This window comes from Antechinus flavipes, chromosome 1 (assembly GCF_016432865.1).
Source record: "Antechinus flavipes isolate AdamAnt ecotype Samford, QLD, Australia chromosome 1, AdamAnt_v2, whole genome shotgun sequence".
NCBI classification, from domain to species: Eukaryota; Metazoa; Chordata; class Mammalia; order Dasyuromorphia; family Dasyuridae; genus Antechinus; species Antechinus flavipes.
Window position 1 is genome coordinate 472586928 of NC_067398.1, and position 27882 is coordinate 472614809.

The 27882-nt window shown below is 33.0% G+C and overlaps 1 protein-coding gene across 1 annotated transcript in view; it reads left to right on the plus strand.

Annotated features, from left to right (window-relative positions):
- The window catches only part of ST18 (ST18 C2H2C-type zinc finger transcription factor), a 140852-nt gene that overhangs the window by 46385 nt on the left and 66585 nt on the right, over window positions 1-27882 (plus strand). Inside the window, exons 5-6 of the mRNA XM_051970209.1 lie at window positions 16327-16520; window positions 24442-25239. Coding sequence (XP_051826169.1) covers window positions 16327-16520; window positions 24442-25239 — 992 coding nt within the window. The remainder of the gene's footprint in view (window positions 1-16326; window positions 16521-24441; window positions 25240-27882) is intronic.

Genomic DNA, 27882 nt, shown 5'->3' on the forward strand with positions numbered 1-27882 from the left:
ATTTGCATGTATTTATGTAATATATACTTTATATAATATATATTTTCATATATGTATATATAAACATATATACATGTGTACACACATACACACACACATATATATAAATGATATACTAGTCCTAGAGGAAGACAGGAAGGAAATAAATGAGAGAGGACTGAGCTAGAATTTAGTTATTTCTTTTACATGGGAGAGTTGATTTTCAAGCAAGTCCTCAGTCCAAAGTCCAGAATATAATCACAGAATATCAAGGGCAGATAATAAAGCATTAAAACCACTGTGGAGTTATGTTTATGTTAACAATCCCTTTTCAAAGGAGGAAACTTTCCCATTAGTTCTCCCACTTACACAACTTACAGCTGTAAGATACCATACTTACTGCTCACTTGCACTCATCTCACATATCCAGTCTGTTGTCAAGTCTTGACATTCTTACTTTCATATCAATGAAGCCTCTTCTGTATTCACACAGATATCACCTTGGTGTAGGACCTCATTGCCTCTGAATTAAAAGAGGAATCTGGATATTGGCTTGGCAAAGTTATCAAACAGTTCAAAAATAAGTCAATTCACAAAAATACAGGCTAGGATCAGCTTTACAAAATATGACCATTACATTTGTACCAAAGGGGTTGGGGGAGAGAAATTTCTCTCCTTCTTCAGCCATGATATTTAGTGTCAAAATTATTTGCCTAGCAGTAGACCCCTATTCCATCAATCAATGGATCAGTTTGAAAGAGTTTAATATATAAAACATCATGCAAATAAATGATCACATTTCATATGTAAAAATGAATCAGATAAAATGAAAAATTCTATTGGATAAATGTGAACAATAAAATAACTTTCTACTTCAATTTCTGTATTAATTTTAAGAAAAGGCAATTTTTATTCCAAATTTCCAAAATAGTTCACTACTATTTTAAAAATGATTTAAGTAAGCTCATTAAGTTAATCATTTTTCTTTATAGTTTCTTTCTCAGTCATCCAGACTTAAAATATTTTCTTGCTCTCTTTATACTTCACACTGTTTCTCAATTAAAACCTTTTAAATTACTTCTACATGCAAAATCTGTCAACTGCTACTACAATTTACCAAATATTGTATATATTCTTTATCCTAGCTTTCAAGCATTCCATATTCTTTCTCCAACCCTAGTTTTCTTTCCAGCTTTATTACTTTCCACGTGACTACTCTCCACATTGCTACCTTCCTCATGACTACTCTCTACATTACTATCTTCCATATTACTACCCTCCATATTTTATGTTCCAGCCTAATGGAACTCACCCTTCCTTCTCCTTTCTCCAGTGTCCACCTCCATTCCTCAACTCTAGCTGCAACAAACGCCCTTTTCCTTCATCTCTATCAATTGTGGATATTCTCTGGAATAAGAAAGAGTTCAAATTCCACCTCTTATGCTTATTACTGAGAAAGTTAGGTAATACGGTGGCTCACTAGAGCTCTAGGCATGGAATTAGGAAAACCTGGTTTCAAATCCAGCCTCAAATAGGTATTAGCTATATAACTTTAGGCAAGTCTCTTAACCTCTGTATGACTCAGTTTCCTCCATAGAGGGATAATTATAGAGCCTACATCTCTAGGTTATTGTGTGGATCAAATGAGATAGTATTTGTAAAGCATTTAGCATGGTACCTTATTCCACATATTATGCTTGTTCTTTTCCATCCTCTTACCATTTTTGTGACCTTAGACAAATTACTTAACTAACTTCCCTTAATTTCCCGGGAAATTGGATTAGATGATATCTAAAATCCCCTCCATAAATCTAAATCTATGATCCTATAGCCTCCTTTCCTTCAAGAATCAAGCTGAGTTCTAGTTGCTCCAGGAAGCCTTGCTTCATTTCCCCAAATAAAAATTATTTTTCCTTCTTCAAATTTCTAAAATTATTTCATCCAGATCTCTCAATTTCTTCTACCAATTCTTTTGATATAATAGTTATTTGAGTGTATGTCCTACCCTTACCACCATTTCTCATGCTAAGATTCTAAGCTCTTATAGCCATATCAGTAACTTTTTTGGGTCAATTTAGATAGGCAAACTGTATTATTTAAATGAGTCCTATTACCATTCCCAATAATTTGCTACATCAGGAAAATTGTTCACCACAATATTTCCAATTGGATTCTTTAACTTAGCTGTAATATTCTATAGTATTTCTAAATTATCTATATGCAGGAACAATTTTTTTCAATAAATAAATTATTCTATGATAAGAAAATAAACTACATTTTAATAATGGCAATAGGAAGATCACAAATACAATATAGATAGATGTGAATTTACTAAAATTTACATACAATTGTTCCTATTTTATTTGACACTCATTTTTCATTAGTACCTATATCAAACAATACCAAAGAACAATATAGTTTGGATAATATATGTTCATTTTTTTATTTTTTAAAAATAAAATTATTTTTTCTGTAACAATGCCTTAATCCTACAGACCAACTTAGTTCACAGAGACTTTAGTCTGTAGTTGGTTTGTTCAATTAATTAATCAATAAGTAAATATTTGTTGAGCAACTATTATGAGCAGGTACTGTGCTAAAAAAAAAACTTTGTGTAAGCATGACTAGTTTAACTTTTATGTATGTGGAAACATAGAAGAATGGGTTGGCAACTTGATTACTTGACAGTTTGGAATATTAACCCAAACTGTATTTTTATTATGATTTCTTTGTCAAAAATTCCCATGTGTTGCTTTAAATTGTTTGAAGGAAGAGGCATGATGAAAGATATGGTGGGGGAAATAAACCAGTTTTGGATATTTCTCTCTTGAAGATAGAAAAGACTTCAATATAGATCAATGCTAAATTAATATGTAATATAATGCTAAATTAAATATAATTGTTTCTGGCAGAGTAACTTAAAAATGCAGAGTACTTTATTGGTTTTAATTTTTTCCAATATGTCAGTCAACTAGTATTTATCAAGTGCTTAGTATATGCCAGGCCTTAGACTAAACACTAGGGATACAAAGTAAGGCAAAAATAATGTCTCCTCTCAAGGACTTCATATGCCACTGGAGATGATGACATGGAAATAATTATATGCAAACAAAATATATTCAAGTTAAATTGGAGATAGTTTCAGAAAGAAGGCATTTAGATTAAGGAAAACCAGGAAAAACTTTCATAAGGTATAACTGTAGCTGAGACTTGAAGGAAGTCAGAAGACAGATAAGGAGCATTGCATAAATGGAAAAAATCAGTGAAAATATGTAATCAGGGGATGGATTGTCCTGTTTGAACAACACAATTAAGGTTAGTGTCACTGGATTGTGAAAAACATAAAGCGAGTAATATCTATGAAGATTAGAAAGTAGGAAGGGGCCAGGTTATAAAGGGCTTTAAAAACCAAACAGATATATTTGATTATGGAGGTAAGACCTGTGCTTTAGGACAATCAATTTGACAGTTGAGTGGAAGAGAGTCTGGAATGGGGAGAGATCTAAAACAAGCAGACCAACTAGCAGACCTGTGGACTAAGTTAGAGAATGATGACCTGCAGTAGAGTGGTGGCAGTGGTAAAGGAGAGAAGGTGGCATATGCAAGCAATATTATGAAGAATATTATGAATATTCTATGAATCAATAGAACTTGGTAAAAAATTAGATAGCAGATTATTCTGGAACCAGCTCAAACCTGCTTGCAAGAGTTACTGTTAAATTTTCTTTGTGAGCATTTATACCTCAGAAATTGGTAAATGCTATAAGTAGGCTTTACATATTATTTTGTCTAGATTTTAAGAAAGTAATAGAGAAAGTGTTAATAAAGTATTTCATGCATATATCTTTAGTGGGAGAGTCAACAAAGAAACATACATTGGTGGAGGGAAGGACTGAGAGAAGAATCAAAGAGTAGGATTTGTGAACCTGGGTGCTTAAGAGAATGGTGGTACTCTCTACAGTAACAGAGAAGTTATAAAGAAGGCAATTAACATTTAGTTAACTTTGCTTTTATGCCAATGTATAAAATTGTATACTATAGTCACAAGCAACAAAGAATATACAGATGGATCAATAAAAACCCATGACTATTTCTGCAGGGGAGGAAAAAATTCCTCAAATGTTGATGTTCTATCTAAATGTATATTTAAGGGCAGGGAAAGAACTTCATATTCAAGCCAAAGCTTTTGTTAGGAAAATTAGGTTCCGTTGAAAGTCAATACTTGCTTCACTTACAATTTATAATTTTTTGTTGAATTCTATGACTGTTAGCTTTATATGTAGTTGTTATCTTAACTACATTTAGCTCCTTTGACAATGTTCAATGCTATATTGTAAAATCGGTATTTTTAGTAAATAGGCTATGTGTGGTTTTTTTAAAAAACTTTGCTCATAATTTGGAAGCATGCCCAAAAAGCTATCTATGCATACCCTTTGATCAGGCAGTATTTCTAGTGAGTCTGTATTCCAAAGAGATCATAAAAAAGGGAAAAGGATCCACATGTACAAAAATGTTAGTAGCAGGCCTTTTGTAGTGGCAAGAAACTGGAAACTGAGTGGATGGCCCTCAGTTGTGGAATGATTAATTAGGTTATGGTATTTAAATGTAATGGAATATTATGTTCTATAAGAAAAAAATCAGCAGGATGATTCAGAAAGACCTGGGGAGATTTGCATAAACCATGCTAAATGAAGTGAGTAAAACCAAGAGAACATTGTACACATCAGCAATAAGATTAGGTGATGATCAACTGTAATGGACTTGGATCTTCTCAAAAATGAAATGATTCAGGCCAATTCAACAGATTTGTGATGAGAGCCATCTGCATCCAGAGAGAGGACTATGGAGACTGAATGTGGATCAAAGCATAGTATTCTCATTTTTTTTTTGTCATTGTTTGCTTGCTTATTTGTTTTATTCCCTTTCTCATGTTTTTTTTTCTTTTGATCTAATTTTTCTTTTGTGCAGCATGATGATTATGGAAATATGTTTAGAAGAATTGCACCTGTTTACCCTATTTACTTGCTGTGTAAGGAAAGGGGTAAGAGGAAGGGAGGGAAAAAATTTGGAATACAAGGTTTTGCAAGGATGAATATTGAAGACTATCTTTGCATGTATTTTGAAAATAAAAAGCTATTATTAAAAAAATAAAGTTAAAACTCTGCTCATTATGGACATTATGAAAACAACTTGTTCTTAAAACTTAAGCCAAAGTGAGGAAACAGCATTTATTACTTCTAAGATTTATTACATAGACACACACAAAATCTTCCATTACCACAAACTTTATATTCTTTTTTTGTTGTTGTGAAAAATTAGATCTCCTAGTGGCTATAACTGTATTAGTCTATCTATTAAAATGTCCTTTTAATTTTTAATATTTAAAACTATCAAAGATAGTGTTTAACATTTACTTTTGCAAAACTTGTTTTCCAAATTTTTTCCCTTTTCTCCCCTCTTCCTCCACCTCAGGACAGCAATCAAACCAATATAGGTTAAACATGTTCAATTTTTCTATACATATTTCCATATTCATCAGGCTGCACGAAAGAAAAATCAGCTGAAAAGAAAAAGAAACATACAAAAGAGAAACAAACAAGCAAGTGAATAACAACAATAAAAAAAGAATGGAAATACTATGCTTTAATCCACATTCAGTCTCCACACTTCTCTCTCTGAATGTGGGTGGTATTTTGTATCACAAGTCTTTTGAAATTGCCTTGAATCATCTCATTATTGAAGAGCCAGATCCATCACAGGAAGATCATCACATTACATTGCTGTGTACAAGATTCTCTTGGTTCTGCTCACTTCACTTAGTATCAGTTTATGTAAGTCTAGGCTTTTCTGAAATCAGCCTGATCATAATTTCTTAGAGAACAATAATATTACATTCATATACCAAAACTTATTCAGCCATTCCCCAACTGATGGCATCCACTCATTTTCCAGGTCCTTGTCACTACAAAAAAGGCTGCTACAAATATTTTTGTACATATGGGCCCTTTTCCCCCCTTTTATTATCTCTGCAGATCTAGTAGAAACAATGTTGGATCAAAGGGTGTGCACAGTTTGATAGCCCTTTGGGCATATAAACTTTATTGTCCATTTTTGTCTATTCTCTGCCATCTTGGCTCTGCCTTCCCCAAAAAACTTTATAATCTTTTTTTTTTCTTGAGGCATTTGGGGTTAAGTGACTTGCCCAGGGTCACACAGATAGGAAGTGTTAAATGTCTGAGTTCAGATTTGAATTCAGGTCCTCCTAACTTCAGGGTGGTGCTCTATCCACTGTGCCACCTACCTGCTCTAAAACTTTATATTCCTAACAAAATATCTTTGCTGTATTTCATGACAGCCCACTGCAGCAAAACTCTTAGATTATGAATTTGTGAGAATAATAAAAGAAGCCAAAATTATAGGTTTAGTCTTTCATAGACTATAGGTAAACATTTTTATAAATGGATTTATAAATTCCATTTATAAAAATGGATTTCACATTTTTAAAAGACTAAAATAATTGGCTTCTTTCCGATTCTAATGTTCTACATTTCCATGATTTTTATTAGAAGAAAATCAGAATTGTGATTCATAAGTACTACAAGGAAGTTTCATCTTTATGAATTTTGACATGTGGAAAGAAGGGGATATCTATCCTGAGAAATTAATGAAGATCCTAAAACTTGTTAGTATATAAATCTGAATCAAGTCCAGGGAAAGTTTTAGATATTTTTCTAGTCCCTCCTCTCATGAACCTCTTAACTTTGTAAGAGGGAATTGTTATATACACAAAAACAATAATATCAATTAATTCATGTGTCCAAGAGTGATGAGAACAAAGTGCTATATGAGTTTATGCAACACGAGGTAAAGATATGATTACATCTTAGAAATTAGAGGCCTCACAGAGATGGGGGCATTAAGAGGCAAGGATTGGTAGTGAGATAGAATTGGGGATGAACAGCCATCCAGGCATAAGGGATCAGCATGAACATGATCATATAGGCAGAAATCATCACTAGAAACTCAGTAGAGAGGACATTATATCACCACTGTCATTTATTATAATGGAATACCATGAAAACTATAAGCTAAAGTTTAATTCTCAATTATATTAATGTAAATTATTTGAAAATTATATGAGTAAGGTATAAATCTTTAAAAGTATATGCATATGCAGAAAAAAGTAAAACAAAAAATATGTTAAGTATATCATAGATAATGTGCTTATTTCTTCTTTTAAAATAAATATATTATTTATTTTTAACTTTCTTTTTTTTTTGATACTTTGAGTTCCAAATTCTTCCCTACTATTTCCTCCTAGTCTTCCCCTCCCACTGAAGAGACAAGCAATGTGATATCATTTATGCATGTGAGATCATGCAAAATATATTTCTATATTGGCCATATAGCCATATTAGCCAAAAAAAGAAAGGCAAGAAAAATTTTAAAAGTGAAAAATATTATGCTTCAGTCTGGATTCAGAGTTCATCAGTTCTCTCTTTGGAAATGGTTAGCATTTTTCATCATAACTCCAGAATTGTGTTGGATCATTGTGTTGATCAGAATAGCTAAGTCTTTCATAGTTGATGTGTTTTCTTCTTGATCTTGATCTGTTTACATTGCAAATCTTAAATATACTACCAGTTCAGAAACAACTTGACTGTTCCCTCCGCCCCCACATTCTCCAAAATAAAAAGTGTTCAGTTAGCACTATGTATTACTGAGTCACAATCTGTGACCAGTTCTAGCCCCACTCCAGCAAGGAATCTCACACACCCAAAAGGAAAAACTAGATCACAAAAATAATAGCATTTTAAATCATGAGAAAAAACAAAAATATCATTTTAGTTTTGGGATAGGATAACATGGGGAACCATGGACACAGTCAAACATTTATCTTAAACTTTAGAAGAGTAAATTATAAGTTTATACAAAAGCTATGAGTTGAAAGGGATAGGAACCATATCTTGATGGCATTCTGATTTTATAATCATGAATGATTACAGTAGAAAAGAAAAAATTATTCATGTGGCTGTAGAAGTGCTCTTTAATGATCTCAGATTCAAAAAGTTCGTGTAAAAAACATATAAACAATGGTAACTAATCAAGGAAAAATTTTAAAACATAGCATGTACCCATTTTATGAAAAGAAAACCAAAGGTAAAATGATCTGAGATGTATATGGAAAACAAGCTCCATTTCTTGTTCTAAAATAACTTAATAAATCTTTTTATCTCAGCTCATTCTTAACTTGTCTACAAAATATAGAAATGTAGGTTAAATGACAACACATTTAGATGGATTGAAAACTGAGTGAGTGATCATTACTCAGTGACATAATTAATTTAAGTTGAAGGAACATCTCACTGGATATAATACAGAACCCTGTTTTATTCAATACTTGTATTGATGATGATGTGAATAAAGATATAGATGTCATCCTTAACATATGGGAATATGACATAAAGTTAAAAGAAATGTCTAATATAGTATGTTAGATGCTGGAATGTCTCTTCAGATTGGTTCAGGAATTTGGTAACACCCTGTGGGCTTGGATAAAGCCAATGAGCTAGTTGGAATCAGAGATGCAAGTGAAGTGCAGCCAGACAAGAGTCTTTCAGCCAAACCTCTGAAAAGAGACTGCTTGAGGGGAAGATTTCAGAGGAAGAAGAATTCTTCAACTTCAGCCTCATCCTGCTTACCACTATTGGCTACAAAAAGACATTGTGAGCTTCAAAAGATACAAAGATTTTTGGGCTTCCCATCTTCCTATCAGTGTCCTATCAGCATCAATAGCATCATCAAAACAGCTAATCATAATGTTTACATTGAGAGCTAAGGACAGAGTAGATGCAATGAGGGAGTCTTCACAGAGTCCAGCAAAAAAAAAAAAAATGCCACATTTGAGGGGACTATTTTGAGGACTGCAGTAAGACTTTTAGTCTTATTTGCCATATGCATTATTTAAGCCCAAGCTTACTACACCCACTTTCTGCTAATAAAATATCAATTGTTCTTACAATACCACTTTAATAAATTTCTCTTTCTAAAAGCTAATTATAGTTTACTAGTGAATAATAACCAAAACTCATGGCAAAAAGCATGACATCATTTAACACTTCCTAACTATGTGACCCTGGGCAAGTCACTTAACCCCAATTGCCTCAGGAAAAAAAAAAAAAAAAGGCATGAGGCCATGAATTGTGGAGGAACTCTGGAGAAGTATCCTTGAAACAAGGATATTTACAACAAGGTGTTAACTGGGTGTGATTGATGAGATGATGGTTCTCTAGTTCACATATACTTAGTACTTAGCGAGTGATGTAATGGTTCTCTAGTTCACACATACATAGTATGTTGTAATGATGTAACCATACCAAGGTATTTAAGGGCTGAGAGAACTGGAAATGAGACATTCCATCTTTGACCATCCTTCTGGTGGTTTTCCTGCCTCCTGCACTACTCCACTATGATTAAGGCTAGTCCCGAGGTCCTCCAGAGAGCTACTCCGGACATTACAATGAATGACACCAGTCACTACAATGTTAAGTCTTAACCATTCAGGGTCACCCTTATAACTTTGAGTGAATCTAGTAACCATTTTCTGGAGACCTGATTCATCAGTAGAAATGATAGTTGGCACAGTATCTTCAGAGCATGTACTAGATTTAAATAATTCCTTCATGTTTACATAGTTCTGTAAATTTTAACAAGTATTTCCCTACAACAACTCCCTGAGGTAATAATATATTATGGGGTAAATAATGAGTATTATTATTTCCATTTTCTTTTAAAGACTTCCTTTCAATATATTTCATCAAGGTAGCTGCTCTGTCATGTTTAATCCTCAACCCAAAGGCATAATGTGGTTTAATACAGACCTGAACTCAGAGCCATGAAGACCTGGGTTCAAGACCAGAGTATGATGCATGATAAGTGATACTGCGAAAGTCATTTCATTTTTCATTCAGGGGTTTAGTCCAAAGGCATCAAACATGCAGTTCATAGCTAGTTTTCCACATCAATATGCAAATTTCATGGTTTCTTATTTATGGCTTAGTGAGTCCTCTTTCAGATTGAATTTGATACCATTTACTACATTTGATACCATTGCAACTAAGTGACACAGATAATTGAATGTCAGCCCCACAATCAGAAAAATTCATCTTCATGAGTTCAAATGTGGCCTCAGACACTTACTTGTAGCTGCCTATCTGAAAGGGTGTACTTGAATCTAACACATCAGGGTGCTTATAGTTAAGTACCTATTTGGTGTGAGATGGTAGTTCTCTAAGCACATACTTCATGTAATGTAATGAGGTGGTCAGTCTAGTTGGCATATACTTAGGGTAATGTGGTGATGTGATGTTCTACAGCTGTGGATGCCCAGTGTGGTGTGGTGATGTAGTCGTGTTAGGGTATTTAAGGGGAGTCCCAAGACAGAGGGCTATCTCTCTCAGCTGCAGATCTTTTTTTTTTTAATTTTTATTTAATAATTACTTTATATTGACACTCGTTTCTGTTCCAATTTTTTTTCCCTCCCTCCCTCCACCCCCTCCCCTAGATGGCAAGCAGTCCTTTATATGTTGGATATGTTGCAGTATATCCTAGATACAATATATGTTTGCAGAACCGAACAGTTCTCTTGTTGCATAGGGAGAATTGGATTCAGAAGGTATAAATAACCCAGGAAGAAAAACAAAAATGCAGATAGTTCACATTCGTTTCCCAGTGTTCTTTCTTTGGGTGTAGCTGCTTTTGTCCGTCATTTATCAATTGAAACTCAGGTCTCTTTGTCAAAGAAATCCACTTCCATCAAAATATGTCCTCATACAATATCATTGTCGAAGTGTATAATGATCTCCTGGTTCTGCTCATTTCACTTAGCATCAGTTCATGTAAGTCTCGCCAGTCCTCTCTGTATTCATCCTTCAGCTGCAGATCTTAACAGCAGTTCTCAGCCACAGAAGACTCCAGACTCCAGACTTCATCTAAGATCAGCTGCATGCTGATTCCTATCTCCTTCACTTCTCCACCCTAAAACCAAGGACTTTGCCTGATCCCAAGGTCCTCTAGAGAACTAGCCATGACATTACTCTTATTAGCTTTGTGACCCTGGGCATGTCACTTTTAACCCTATTCGCCTCAGTTTCCTGCCTAAGATGAGCTGGGGAAGGAAATGGCAAACCACTCCAGTATCTTTGCCAAGAAAACACTAAATGGGGTCAAGAACAGTTAGATATAACTGAAATGACTGAACAACAAACAACAAATATAAAACATAATGTATTCTAACATACCTGACCAGTGGTCATCTAGTCTTTTGTTTGAAGACTTGTAGTTAAGGGAAATGTCTTAGAGCAGATCATTCCAATTCTTTGGATAAATCTAATTGTTAGGAACTTTCTCCTTATATCAAACTCAAATCTCAGCAGCTCATCTTACTTCTTTTTGAATTAGAAGTTGAAAGTATATTTTAAAAAATAAAGGCTGAACAGATTTGGGGTTCTTAAAGGGAAATTGACTATTGAAATATTTATTTGAGGCTTTTAGCTCTCTTCAATGTATAACTATAATGGTTCCCTCACATGAAATTACTGATAATTTTAGGAATTATTGAAAGAAAGTAGCATCATAAATATGAAATATAGGGATAAAAGATATTTGTATATTGGTTAAATTCTCTAGAGGACTCTGGATGCAGAAAGAATTGAAGAGATTGAATAGATCAATAAATACTTGGCTGTTTTCTGTTTTCTTATCTACTAGAAAAAATAGATAAGAGAGCTCATTTTATATCAACATTGCAGAGTTCTGCAGATCGGAAGACACAGACCATAGGAAGTTATTTCTGGCAAACATGAAAAGATATGTTAGCATTTCTGTGACATGCATCTTTCAGTGACATATAAAGTATGACCTTTGTTTACTTCCTTCCCCCCACACTACCCCAAGAAAGTCTGAATAGTATGCCTCAGAGAAAAAGGTCATAAAAACAACCTTTTTAAACCCTCTTTTCTAATGAGAGAACTAATTCATTGTGCAGAATAGTAGATTGGGATAATGATCTTTAACTATACTAATTGTAACTTTGGCCAAAAAAAATTACACCAGGACATGGTTGTTTTATAACCACAAAGAAATCAGCATTCTCCACCTTCTTTGAAAACCCTTTTAAAAAGTAAAATAATAAGCTATTTTTTATGTTTAAAATGAATTTTATGTTTAAAATGAAAGTTGATGCAAATAGGCACCAGGTAGACAGCCAGATAGCACAGCAAATAGAATAGTAAACTTAGAATCAGAAAGATCAAAGTTCAAATCTAGCCTTAAATGCTTACTAGCATGTGATTCTGGGAAAGACAATTAACCTTTGCCTCAATTTCCTCATGTATAAAAGGAGGGTGATATAAGCATGTACCATCCAGACTTATTGTGAAAATAAAATGAGATATTTTAAAACACTTTACAAACCTTAAAACTCAATATATGTGTGTGTATCACTAGAGTAATTTATCAGTGCAGTAGCAATTTTCTTTTCCAAATTATCTATCCTGAGGAACTTCTCAGGATGCAGCCATAATCTTGATTCCTTAGGAAAGATATCCCAGCTAGGGTTATAGACATATTTAAAATCTTCTCCATTCCCTTAGTAAAACTATCTTCTATTACTTTCAAAAGTACAAAATGTCAACACTAAAAGAATGACAAATAGAGATATTAAACAATCAAATCTCAGAAAAGGAAACAGAATCAATTATAAAGAAACTCTCAAAGAAAAAACTAATCATTAATGATTTACAGAAAAATTCCATGAAACTTTTTTAAAATGAGAAATCCTAGTACTATATAAATTATCAAAATCGAAAAATAAAGCATTCTATAAAACTTCTTTTATGAGAAAAAAATGTAATCCTAATGCCTACACCTGGGAAGGATGAAGCAAAGAAGGAATATAGCAGACCAATATCATTATTAAATAGAAATTACATTTTAAATAAAATTTTGTCAGGTTGTAGTGATTTATTCAAGAAATCACTTATCATGGCTAAACTGAATTTATACCAAGAATGAAAAATAGTTCAACATAAAGAAATCATTCAACATAATCATATTAAAAACAAAAATATCCAAATGTACATTAACATCTCAAAAAATGCAAAAAAGCCTTTAACAAAAAAAAAAAAAACCAACACTCACTTATGTTTAAAAGAAATGAAGCAAAACCTACATACATAAAAGGAAATTTTAAATATAATTTTAAAATCTATCTAAAACTAAAAGCAAGCATCATACACAATGGGAATATTCTAGAAGCTTTCTCATAAACATAGGAGTAAACAATAATACCCATTCTCCTACAATTTGACAAAGTTCTAGAAATGCTATCAATATAAAAGAGAGAAAGATATTAAAGGTAAGCATGGAGAATGCAAAGAAAATAAAACTTCATGTGTGCTGATGATAAAGTGGCTTATTTAGAAAATCCTAGGAAATAATCAAAGAAACCAATTGAGACAATAGCTTTAACAAAGTTGCAAGCTGCAAAATAAACCTCTTGTCCCCTAGATTTCACATTGCTTTTAAAACACTAGAGGAAAAAAAAAAAACTATCATGGTACATGCATGTGAAACATCCAAGAGAGATTTAAATCTATCTGCAATAATAAATAAAGAGTAATAAATACAAATTTATTATACTTCCATCAATAATTTTTTTTCAGTTTCCTGTGGATTTCACTTATCTTTCCCGTAAAGTAATAGATGAATTAAGTTTATGTCTAAAGACCCTTACAACTGTCAATTTCTAATAATACTTTTAAAATAATAATATACATGGATTATTTGAGTCCTATATTAATAAAAATAATAAAAAGAAGTTATTATTTTAAGACAGGATATATATATGTATATATATACATTTACATATATTTCTAATAAATTCTAAATACTTCAAAACTCATCTATGTGACTACTATCTCCATTTGTGCAGGTCACAATCCAAGTCTTTTTTTTACTCCATAGACTTTTATGTCTTTCATTAATTCTACATATAAGAACATTCAATATGCTAAGTCTTGTCATGATGCTTTGTTTCTTAACAAAGTATGCTGGACATTCATCAATTATCCCTTAAATATTCTATGTCCTTAACTTAATTTCTTTTCTTGTTATATATCTTTTTTGATGGCATTATATATCTTTTTCCATCCAACATTTCACTGGTAATACGATGGAGATAGCCACATATATTATGTGCTTTTCTATTGCCCATTGAATGTCTTATAATAAAAAAAATTAATAGTATTTTATTTTTTCAATTATATATTCTTTTTTTAACATTTTTTAAATTTTGACTTCCAAATTTTCTCTCTCCCTCATCATCCTTTTTCTAAGACAATAAGCAATTTGATATAGATTATATATATGCAATAATGCAAAGTTTCCATATTAGTCATGTTATAAGAGAAAAATAGACCAAAAGGGAAAAAAACACAAAAAAGTAAAGAAAAGTAAAATAGCATGCTTCACTCTGTAGTCAGAGTCTATCAGTTCTTTCTCTGGATATGAAGAACATTTTCCATCATGAGTCATTTGGGACTTGGATCATTGTATTCCTGAGAAGAGCTATATAATTCATAGTTGATCATTGTACAATCTTGCAATACTATGGAATGGTCTCCTGGTTCTGCTCACTTCACTTTGCATCATTTCATGTAAGTCTTTCTAAGCCATAACCGAAATTCTTTGAAGAATAATATACTCCATGATTCACAGTCATACAACCTCATCAAGCAATCAATAGATATTTATTATGTTCTATGTGTCAGATATTATGCTAGTTACTGGAGATACAAAAATGTAAACAATCCATACTTGCAAGAAACTTGCTAATGTTCAGAAAGATATACCTTTTTTTTTTTTTAAGAGAACTTTGGGATCATTAAAATCACCACCAATTTCATAAAGGCAATCTAGTCTGCTCTATCCTTTTTACTTAATTCTGGTCCTATCTCATTCTCCATTCTTTGTGTCTATACAAAATTTCTTCAATAATAAGCCTGTCTCATATCTATGCTATCCCACTAGATATTATAGTCTCAAAAATAAGTGTTATTTGACTATTTGGTTTTTTCTCAGGAGAGAATTATGTTAAGAAATTTTGATTGACTACAGATTCCTTCAGACGTTTCTTCAAATTTCTGGACTTTGTGCAGTAAATACAATGTCATCCACAAATCGGAACATCTTGAAAACTATTGAGATTTACTCTTCCTTTTGGACTCTGCATCAGACCCTATTTATGATGTTAGCCAGCACCTTTTAGAGTGCTGGGAACATGTATGCCTTTTCTTCTGAAATTAATCAGAATGCTTTATATGAAGTAGATATTCTCTAAATATTAACATGCTAAAGACCGACTTTTGGCTAAAATTTCTGGATCTGATGGACCATGAAAAAAAAAAGTAAACACAACTATAACCAATAAGCTGATATGCATTATGTTTGATAGAGATATGATGAGGAAGTCTATTTGCATTTGATTTCTTAGTCAAGATGTAATGAATGGCAGTCACGAGAGTACGTTAGTGTAAATCCATATGAGATCATGGATAGGGATAAAATGCTGACCATTTTTGGCAGATCAGATCAGATTTCTCCTCCTCTTCTTTGTTTGATCTGGATGCCAAACGTATAAAAATCAAAGGGGAGATTTTGGTATAGACTCAGTCCACTTTTCCTTCAGTGACAAGACAATAGTTCAATGAATATTTAATACTTGCTCCCCCACCCTTTCCTTTTCAAGTCACAGTACTTTACATGTGTGCCTCTGAAGCTGGATGCACAACTGGGGCTGAGATAAGCACTTTTCATAGCACACAGGTATGAAAACACACCAACCAATCAATCAAACAAGCATTTGTAACATATTGTGATTTATCCATAATGGATACATTTGGTGTAACTGGTGGTATATTTTTCACATTAGCTGTTTCTTAGGATTAGAAAACCAGCATAAATCTTTTCTCATCCCTCCCTGGGTGTATTTAGTCTAGTGCCAAGCAGAGCTCAGATTAACATATGCTTACTCAGGATTAAAGATGATTTTTTTTCAACTGTACTGGTAACAGTGAAAGAGAATCAGAACAGTTCAATGGCTTTGTCCCTGATGTTTTTGTCAGTGCCAACAAGAGAATCTAAACCTCTATTCACTATCTCCAAAAAAAGAAAAAGAAAAAAAGTTTCACTTTCCAGTAGTTTTATATTATAGCCTTTTAAAGTAGTATCAACAATAACATTTAAGAAGACTTAACTTTGTTAACTTTTCCCCTTTACTCACTGCAGTGCTGCATATGGCTGCCCCATGGCAAAGAAGAGAAAAACCGAAGAGCCCACCTTAGGTGTCCCAGTCAACAAAAGGAAATCCCTGTTAATGAAGCCTCGTCACTACAGTCCCAGTGTGGAATGCAAAGAGGAAAATGATGACCAAAGTGAAACAGAAGATTGTCTCTTGGAGACAAATGGCCATCCCATTGCAGGTAGCAAAGATGGAATTCGAGTCTATATATCCTTAGGCATTAGTGCAAGGGTAGCTAAAAAACTGTAGAATGTATACTTCATAATTATTGTGAATGGTATTTATTCCAAAATCAAAGTTTATAAAAACAAAGGACTACATTATTTCTCCTTCCCACGACCAATTAAAAAAAATAGATAGATCTTCCTCTGGACCCAAGAAATGATAGGAGCTATAAAATCAAAAAGACAAAATGAAATTCAAAAGCATTTTCACATGGTATATTGCTCAAAAAGGAATGATCTTTTCCTCCTTACAACTTTCAATATTTTGGTACTTGGAATAGTGGGTAAAAAAAGTTTGAGTAGAACCTGGGAATAAACAAAGGAGCAGAGTTCTAGTCCTTATGGTCTTCTCATCAGTGATCAAATTATTCATTATAGATAACTGAACTATAGTCAGTTTACATGAGGCAAGAAAATGTTGGATTTGGTGTCAGAGATTCTGTATTTAAATCCTAGTTTTGGTAAATTAAACTCAAATTATCATAGTCAAATCATTACTCTTTCTCTGTGTTAATTTCTTCATCTGTGAGATAAAAAAGTTGGATTGGATTGGCCTGAATAAAATAGGAGGGTTGGACCAAACTTTTTTTATTTTCAGCACTTTTTTAGTCTGACTCTCTCTAGTGCCAAAGTTTCTCCCAATATTAAGTTATATTCTTAGAAAATGTGTTCATTTACTCATTGCTATTTATTGTACCACTTAGCATGTTGTGTATTAGTATTAAATTAAGGAACATGAATAAATGAAATTCAACATTCCATTTTAATTATTTCAAGAAATAGTAAAGAAACTATCAGGAAAATTCATAGTGCAAAAATTATCAAATAAACAAAAAATACTAAGCAAAACCTGAACTTTAATGAATCCATGATTTCATCAAAAGAGATACTTTCTGTGCTGGTAACAGACCACAATCTTTCCATGTCGTCTCATCTTGCATGTTTTCTATCTGTTTTCCCATCAGTCCTCCATAACATTTCCATGTGACATGTGGGAAGCCCCCTATGATTATTTAGGAGAAATCAATGTAGCTTTTAGTTTGTTCATTTATTGTTTTTCATTCTTACCACATGACTAACCCAATTCATCTGATCTTAGATGCCCTCATGGTTTTATTCTACTTTTTGTGCCACATCAATGTGGAGAAGAGAGTGCATACTATTTATTCCCATCACCCATCTTTCCTGGATACTGATTCTTCTATGATTATTTTATTTCAGTATTCATTGTCATGTACAAACAGCAGATTGTTGATGTTAAAGATATTGGATTTTGTGTCCATGGAGGATTTGAAAGCCCTTTGCAATTTCCTAAATATTACCTAGCCAGAAGTTTTTTTTCAGTCCAGTTCACTACTTAACTGTACTATCTCTCATTTCATACTGAACATGCTTGATATATGCATACATACCACACATGAACTAAATATATCTATTCAGCTGCATATCTTAGGCTGGGAACAATGTTTTTCATATGGTCTTTTCCTCAATTAGGATGATTAGACAAATCTCTTTTGCACTGCCCTTAATTACTGAGGTTTTATAGTGTTTGATAGATAGCTTTATGCTATATAAATATTTGATAAATAAATAATATTTGATAAATTAGAAAATGAAACAAGGAGGGAAAGGGGAAGTGAATAAGCAATTATGAAGTGTGAACTATGTGCCAGGTACTATGCTAAGTGCTTCACAAATATCACATTTTATTCTGACAAGTTTGTGAAGTAAGTGCTTTTATTATCCCTATTTTATAGTTGAGAAAACAGGCAGACAGAGATTAAGTGTCTTACCCAGGCTCACACAATTAATGTCTAAGATCACATTTGAATTCAAGTCTTCCTTACTTTAGGCTCTCTGTAAAAATATAATACTATAAAGAATAAAGAACAATATTTCTGAATTAATATATTTTATATAAAATAATATAGCTAAATGATTTGTTAGTTTAAAAAAAATTAGGTCAGAAAAATAAAAAATAATGTTTGTTATTGCCTAGATCATAACCAGTCTTTTCATAATATTTATAAGTAATGATAATAATGATGATGATAATCATTAATAGGCACAATAGTAACTAAGTGATAAACTAAGAAAGAAAATAGGACTTTATAAGTTTAGGGGTAGGTTCAAATTTTTATTCCTAACTCTTTCAACTTGAAAATAGTTAAAACCTTCTATTTAAATTCAAACATTGTAAATCAGTGGCTTCTAATGTGGTATTTTTCATAGCATTTTTATATATATTTTTTATACATGTGCTTATGTTGTTAAAATAGAAAGCTAATCTCCATAGAGGCTCCTTGGTGTTTAATATAGTTGATATTTGAAGTCTTTCCCATTTAAGTGCACCTATGCAGCTGAGGGGTGAGTTTTACCTGGTAGTTCAAGTAAGATATAGTAAATCTACTCATGTTAATTTAAAGCATAAGAAGAAACTTAATGAGCTCTTCATCAATTTGACAAAAATCTCATTCTTTTGCTAAATCCCATTAAAACTTTTTTAAAAGATAAACATGCTTTTTCATAAGCACTTGGATTCCCCAAATAAATTCAAGCAAACATTCAGGTCCAGCCATTGATGATCATCACTAGGTTTTATATACACATGACCTGAGAATAAATTGAGAAGGGAGAAATTAATTTGCCTTACACTCAATTAAATGGATACTAAATAAGTATTTTTATTTATAGTATTACACGACTGGCAGACAAGGGGAAAGCTATAGATAAAAATAACCTGGATTTTAACAAAGCATTTCATGTTATACTTGTTGACAATATGGAAATATGAGCTTAGATGACAATATTCTTAGATGAATTCTGGATTTCTTTAATTACTGGATCCAAAGAATAGTCATGAATGAGTTAGTGTCAATGAGGAAGGAAGTCTCTAATTGAGAAGCGATGGGGATCTGTTCTTTGCTGTCAAGCATTATTTATCAAATATATTAGAAAAATATCATAGAAGACAAACTATGGAATTTTCCGATGATATGCAGCTGAAACATTTATCTCCAATAATTTTTAGGATTTTCATGAGGAAATTAGATTTAGTCCTATTTAAATCTCAAATGCAGAACTAAAACAAATGGATGGACTTTAGCCTTGATGTCAAGGAAAATTTCCTAAAAACTGTCCTCAGAAGTGAACTGGGTTACTCTTTCCCTGGAGATCAATTAATCAATAAGTATTTATTAATCACTTACAATATTCCAGGCACAGTTTTAAGTCTTGGGGATACAGAGAGAGTTACTTCAAAAAACTTGCAGTCTAATGGGAGAGAAAATGTGCACACTATATACAAGCTAAATAGATAATAATCAACAAATCTAAAATTAAGAGCTATTGGGGAAAGCTTCTTGTAGAAGTGGGATTTTAGTAGGGATTTGTAAAAAGTCTGGAGGTAAAAATGAAGAGGGAGAGAATTCTGGGCATGAGGGAGGAAGACTTAAGAGGTGAAATTTGTCACAGACTTGCTAAGGTAGTTTATATAACAAGATAGTATTTGAGATCCCTTAAAACACTTCAATTCTGTGATTCTCCATAATGAATATGGTTTAAGTTGACTCAGGCAAATTAATGCATTAATTTCAATTATCAATATATTTGAAATAAAACATTCAGTTTAAACCTAAAATAACTATAAAGGGAGAAAAACAAAATAATACAAAAAGCATGAAAGGGAAATTGCTAACAAGCCATGACTTCTTTCCTCTAACATTGTTTTCATTACCTCCTCCAACCCTTAGTAATTTCCATCCTTCCCCTAGTAGTCTTCTTCATTCTGGACTCAAAATAATTTTATTATTTATGCTGAGCAATTCCTGTGTTATGAAACCACTGGGCAGAGTTGCTAAGTGGCAGGCCCTGGGTACTCTATCCCCTATGTGAAAGTGTTAAAAAATAAAAGTCATTCTTTTCATCCACCTAGTAATTCCCAACTGCCCACTGGAATGATCATGTTTGCCTAATTATGTCTCTGGCTGGATAATTCAGTTTATTAACACATTATGATAATTAAGCCAAGAAAATTAATTTAAACTTTATGTTGTCTTAGCACTATCCTATGGTTGTGTGCTATACCTACACAACCCAGTTAGCCATCTTGTCATTAAATGTTATGATTACAAGAGGAGATAGATGAGAAAGCATGGCACAGCAAGGACAACATTGAACTTAGAGTCTAAGAACCTAGTTTCAAATCCCAGCTTAGTCACTAGATATCTTTGTGACCTTAGTCAAGTCATTGACCTGTCTAGCCTCAGTTTCCTCATCTTTAAAATGAGGAAGTTTGACTTAGTGATTTCCAAGGTCTCCCTGCCAGCTACGATCCAGGATTCAAGACCATAATCTGCTAACTTTGAATGGTACATTGATTCTGATAGGAGTGTTTTTTATTACTCTAAAATAATTCCCTAAGGTAGCTTTTATAGAAAACCAGTCTTAGAATTCTGGTTTCAAGACTCACATCTGGCATATATTAGTTCTGTAAATCTGGGCATTTCACTTAATCTTTCAGTGCCTCCAAGTAACTCTGTAAGATAAGTTGCACAGCAAGTATCAATCTGTATTAGTAGAGATAATTCATGTCAATAAAATCATAAATCCAGTCAAAAAAAGAGTGGTTCCCTACCCCAGTGTCCTGGGAAATTGATAGACATCTAAAAGCAAAATCATTCAATGTGAAGAAAAGACTTTAAAGTGCATCTAGTTCAACATCTTGATTTTACTGATGAAGAAATGTCTAAGTGGTTAAGTGACTTGTCATTTGTCCCAGACCGCACAACTTAGAAATGGTTTAGTCAGAAATTGAACTTAGGCCTCTCAACTCCCAATACATATATTTTACAAATATTTTCAGGAATGATTAAAGACTTTCAGAAAATGTTTTGTTTAACTTTTTTTTTTGGAGGGGAGGTTCTTTTTATTTCTGTTTGTTAAGTTTTAGCTTTTATCTTTCTGTTGCTCTTTCTTTCTTTCCTCCTTCCTTTTTTGTTTTAGCACTTCCCAGCAATGGATATATAACCCTTAACATATTTGTAAAAATTGGCTCAATACCCTGCTTATTATAGATGATGGAAACCATCCAAGAAATTGGTTCCTAGACATTTCAGAATAAAGGCTCCTCAATGAAACCAATTATTACTCAAGTTTTACTCTTCACTAATAAAGTGTTGGGGGTTTTGTACACTACACAAAAAGTACTTTCTCCACCATACTCACCAATCCATGCCAATGAAGAATTATTTAGCAAATGCTATATGCAAGACATTAGGAATTTTTTTTTTAAGCACAGGATGAGGACTGGATCCAAATTATCGAAGAATGCAAATCAGAACTTTTTTTGAAACAAATTTTAGAAATGATCTTAGAGATGTACAACAGGGTTTCCTTGTTCTCAATTTGACATATATCTTCATTTGTAAATAATTCCTGAGCATTAACATGAGAAAGGTTTTCATTAAAATTTAACTTATAATGATGCTTTTTTATTCTTTCTTGTCACTTAGCAAGAAAGAAATATATGTCACATTAATTGCTTCAAAAATGTTTAATAAGAAACAAATACATTGAATGTAGCCTGTTGTTAATGATAGAGAAGGCATTTCCAATGAAAGCAGAAAAAAAAAACCAGACTGTGCCTTATATTATTGTGGAAGCTCATCATCCTAAGTTTATTATTACCAGGAGCCAACATAACTTTTTTCATTGCAATTATAATGAAGTGAAAGTCAGTAGAGTTTCTAGAAAGTTAGGCTGAGGTTTGTAAACTCCCTGTCTAGAAACCAGAGCATATAATGCACATAGGCACCTCTCACTATATGAGTCCTATCTTCTGAAGAATAATTAATAAATATTTTCTTTTAACATATAACAAACAGTTGAACCAAACAATTATGTAAACTGGAAATGACCCAAAATGCTAACAGTTTGGCATCAGTAGAGTAAAATGCATTGTAGTGCACATGTGCATTTTTGTCGCCCTCCCTCCCTGGTAATCTGCACTTAATAGGAATATTTTAAACTATGTAGCTAAGCAACAGAGGTAATTGTTGCTTTCTAGAGCTTTTGTTAGGCACTCTAACATAGCCCAAATATGCATAATTAGGTATAATGTCTATAAATCATTATTGTACACATGTGGGTAGTTAAGTGAATTGAGAGAATAGTTCAATGAATTGAGCATATTCACTGAAAATGCTTTTTATTTGTTTTCTGTAGTTCATAATACTTTAAAATTATCATAACCCTTTACACTTTCTCTTAATAGCCAATGTGTTATTGAGAAAAACTTCATTTGCATTTTAGACTATGTTTAATTTATTATTTAAACCTGGAGTTCCTCTGATATGAATTCAGAAGAGGATAGGCCATCTTATCAAATATTATGTGCTTGTTTATCTAGCCTCTTTTCTAGGAAGTAAAATGTTAAATTTTTCAGTTTATGTTGAATAGATCCCAACAAAAGACTGCACCCTATAATCAGCATTATTAAAGGGGCTAGTGTTGTGACTAAATTCTTCCCTTCATCCAAAAATGCTTTTAGTTACTATGGCAATATTTACTTGATCCTGGCAGTCCAGTGTTGATTTAGAGAGGTAATTACCAGAAAGGAAGATGATGGAGATGTATTTTTGAGTGTCCTTGTCAGAGACAATGTTTATAAAAAATTAAATGAGACAAAAAAGGCATATTGTCTCCAACATAGACGCCCTTTCTATATCCCCCTCAGTACCAGTGGCTTTTTCTTTCTCCCTCACAAAGATGTTTATTATTATAGAATGTACTTCACTTGGTGTCTTTATCAGTCCTTAAAGGGGGCATAATATTTCATGTCTCCCACCCCCAACACTGCCTTGGGAAGCATATAAATAGGTCTTTAATTTTTTTGTGCAAGTGAATGTCAGAATGAAAATTGTTAGGCTAGTGGTACATTTTATAGCCCTCTGCAGCAGAAATCATAAGCTGTCCACTGGCACACATGAGATCAGAAATAGGCTTCTTCAACTTATTGTGATGTAGAGTCATACTGAAAGGTTCTCTTGAACTCCAAACTTACCTGATATGGAATGTAACTAGATGCACAACTTAATTATTAGCCTCCTTACATGGATATACTTTTGTCTCCATACTCTCCCATGACTACTTTTTTGTTGCTATTATTATTACTCACAAATGCAGAATTGTTTTCTTTTCAAGGCACTGATTTTTAGGATATATTCAGAATGATTTATTTTCCCATTTTCCATAAGAGGTATTTTAAATAGCATTTATGCTATAGTTTGCCAAATGCTTTAGATACATTCTCTCATTTGGTCTTCATAACAGCTCTTTGAATTTGGTACTTTCATTAACACTATTCTTCCAATGAAGAAACTGAAGCTCAGAAAGCTTAAGTAGTTTGCCTAAACTGACACAATTAGGAAATGTCTAGAGTGAAATTACCTGATCTACGCCTAGCATCCATTCAAATTACTCAAAATTGAGCATCCCATTGTACAATTGAGTTCTTTTTGAGTATGTAAGATGTCATAAAGAAATGCATAGATTTCTTTGGAACTAGGGGTCACATTCTTATCTTGATCCACAATCTTAATAAATGACTGCTGAATTTAATTGAATATTGAATCAAACCAAGGGAAGTATCTCCATGACTTTAAAAGAAAACTCATCTTACTCAAGAGTTGGGGGTATATGAAGGGAGAAACAGTGATAAGGAAAAAGAAATGAAGTAGGTAAAGGAGAAATCTCTCCCAAATGCTTCTGAGTTAAACAGAAATTTTATTAGTATTTTATGCCAAAACAAGTTTTATTGATGCTGTTTTCTTAAAATATCTTTTTTTTATTGTTATTATTGGCTTGCCTTCCTCACAGAAGAAAATCTTGTGAAGCCTATTGAAGGAATTCTTCATTCAAGTGGAAAAGAAAGCTTCAATAGAAAAAAAGACAGTTACACTCGCTACCAAGATCTAGTGGTCAAATCTTTAATGCACTTGGGAAAACTAGAGCAAGATGCTTCCATGCAAATACTAACTGAAAACCTAAATGACAGTGGCATTCAGTCATTAAAAACTGAAAGTGATGAAGTCGATGACTGCTTCATGGTTCATTCAGCTGATTGCAAGGCCAAAATCAATGATACTAATCTACAATACTGTTCATCTGATGACAATGAAAGTCACTCTGAAATTGCAGAAAATGGTTGGGACAGTGCTTCCAACTTCTCAGAGGAAACTCCTGAAAAATCCAATGTGGCTCAAACTTATATTGTAAGTAATAATCAGAAGGAACCCTTGGAAGCTCCAGAAATTAAAACTGAAGTGGAAAATTTTGTCCCTTGTGAAAAGGTGTGTGATTCTGAAATGGAGATGAGAGAATCACAGAATTCTCCCATGGAATCTTTGGAGAGTAGAGCTCAAAATCCCCTCCTAGATGGTGATGAAGAGGACACTGAGTGCCTGTCTATAACAACAGAAGAGTCAATTGATTTGGATAAAACAAAAGGGCACTTGAGTTTGTTAGAGCAGGCCATAGCTCTGCAGGCAGAGCAAGGTCATGTGTTTCATAGCACCTACAAAGAACTGGACAGGTTTCTATTGGAACACCTAGCAGGTGAAAGGAAGCACACCAAAGTTATTGAAGTGGGTGGAAGACAAGTCTTTAACAGCAAACGTAAGACACATTTTCCTGTTTCTTATTTGAGTAAGATTTGGTTCATTTTGTTTTTGAAAAAATGACTGGAGACTTTCCTGAGGTGGATTTGGATTATTCTAGATAGTTTACTGATAGTTTTACCCATTTTAAAAACAAATCATGTCCCGAATGTATATTGTGATGTTTACCACTGTTTTATAGGGGGAGAAAAGAAACTTTATTTCCAGCTTTCCTAATTTCAAGTAGCATTATAATTATATTACTTTTTACATCATATCTTGAAGCATAAAGATCCTGCAAGTTTCCCTAAAGCAATTGAATTAGGATAGTTTAGTAACATTAATATTCTGCTTTCAAATAGCACATATTTCTTTCCCAAATTGAACCTAGAGTTAAGGGGAATGAATACCCATAAAATGTATTTTGTAACTATTTTTACCAACTATATCTTTCTCAGGACCATCTATGGAGAGAGGGAAGAAAGGGAGGAATGGAGTGCAAAGGAATGGAGTACTTAATCCTATTTCCCCACCACAAATCTTGACTCCTTGTTGAGGAGTCAGCTATTACTGTAATTGTAGATTTTCCAAATTCAGTCTCAGTTCACTACTCAAAAATTAGCTCTGTTACTTTTGATTCAACCTGGAGTGAGAAAAAGAGGTTATTTGCCTTAGAACTTGCTCTCTAAGGGATTTTTCAACCCCATCTAGAATTAACACCCCCTCTGACATTAAAGAAATTACTTCTATGCCTCTATAAATCTACCATCCTCCCCTACCCCGAGCCCTACACCAGTCTAGTCTAATAAAGAAAGATCTGTTGGTGGTGAGAGGATGTGCATATGAGAATGACTGAAGAGTGAAGCTGTGAACCCAAAGGGGTTACAAGAATGGCAAGCTATTATAGTTTAGAACCATTATTTCATTCTTTTGTATTTTCCAAGCTGTGAACCATAAGAAGTAAGTTTGGCAGAATTGCAGGTGAGTGATATAATGGTCTTAAATAACAAAACAGGAAATTCTTTGTTCAACACCTCCCACCAAGTCAAAAGGTTGGTAGCATAAGGTGGGGGAGCAAGATAATGATCCTAGGCTAACTTCACCATCTTCTAAGTCACACTAGGAGTGGGGAGGTGGCATGTGGGCAGAAGGCTAAGGATTAATGGTTGAGATCAGAAGCACTTTATATTTTGTTCCTGTACTAAGACTCACATGCATAGCCATGTATGACTTTTGTAACTTCACAGTGTTTTTCCCTTACTTAACACTTACTCCATATTCTCAAAGTTAACTATTTCTGATGCAGCCCAAGATATTTCAGTTCCAAGCACCATGCTGGGGAGAATGCTTGCTATATTTACTTATTTATATGTAACTTTTCAGTGATTGACAAGCTAGCTAAATTTCTAGCTATACTGATAATATATTATCCTGCATTATACTATTAGAAATTTAGTGGTGTCACAGAGCAAAAGGAGGGACAAATTGTAAACAATACACTCTGCAGCATAAGGTATATGACCATTTTGGGAGCCAGTAATCAGAAACTTTTATTTAGTCCAATATTTATTTTGGATATTTGCTCTAAGGCTGAAGTTGAGCAAACTCAACAGCAAACTCATAACTCAATATTGAATTCCTAGGCAATAGTATCTGAGACTTTCTAGATATTGTTCCTTCTGTCTGCATTGTTTCTCTAAGTTAACACTCATCTAGTTGTCAATATTCCTCCCAAATATAGCAATTCTTTGCTTTGCTCAAACTGGATATTCCTTATTTGTTAGAGAAAATTAAATTGACCTAATCTAGGCATTGCACAGAAGCCAAGTACTCATTTTTGATCATAGGAACACATTACACCCTACTATATTTCCTCCAAGTTTTGTATCTAGATAAGAGCTTCACAATAGAGTATGAGTGGAATTCATTTAGTTGATATTTAAACTTGTCTTTGGTTCTCAGAGGATAAACATTAGAGAGAATTGGAAAGATGTCTGGCAACAAAGAGAGTTCAGTGTAGTTTAGAAACTCATATGACCTCTGAATAAAAAAAAAAAAAAAAAAAAAGCAAAAAGCAAAGAAGCAAATAATAATCTGACCTGAGATTAGTTTTTAAAATTTCAAAAGCTCTCTCTCTCTTTCTATATATGTATATATATATACATATATAGTTTCATTTATTCACGCCCCTAGATAAACTTGTCCCAAATCAACTTCAATTACCTGTAAATTTGTATAGAATTATAATATATAAGTTATAGCTTATAATTTGCCCACAGTTTAGAAATTAAATTAGAAATTTAAAATGATAGCTCAACAATTACACAAACCTAGAATCAATAGCATTCAAAGTCACAGAGGAAAATTATAGTATTTTAAATTCTATTGCATTAATTAAAACTTCTACTACTTGATACACCTTCATCTGTACACATCATTTATCTCTACTTTACAACTTATGTACCCTATCTTTATATACTTATCCAACATAACTTGTGATACTCTTAGTTCTTCCTCTTTACTGAAGCTGTGCCCCCATATAATTGTATTACACACAACCTACTGGGCTCCATCTGCTAAAGACCATTTTGAATCCAGCACTGGATGTGGTATTATATCACGCAGCCACGTTTGCTCATCGCAATACAGTGCCCCTAGAGAC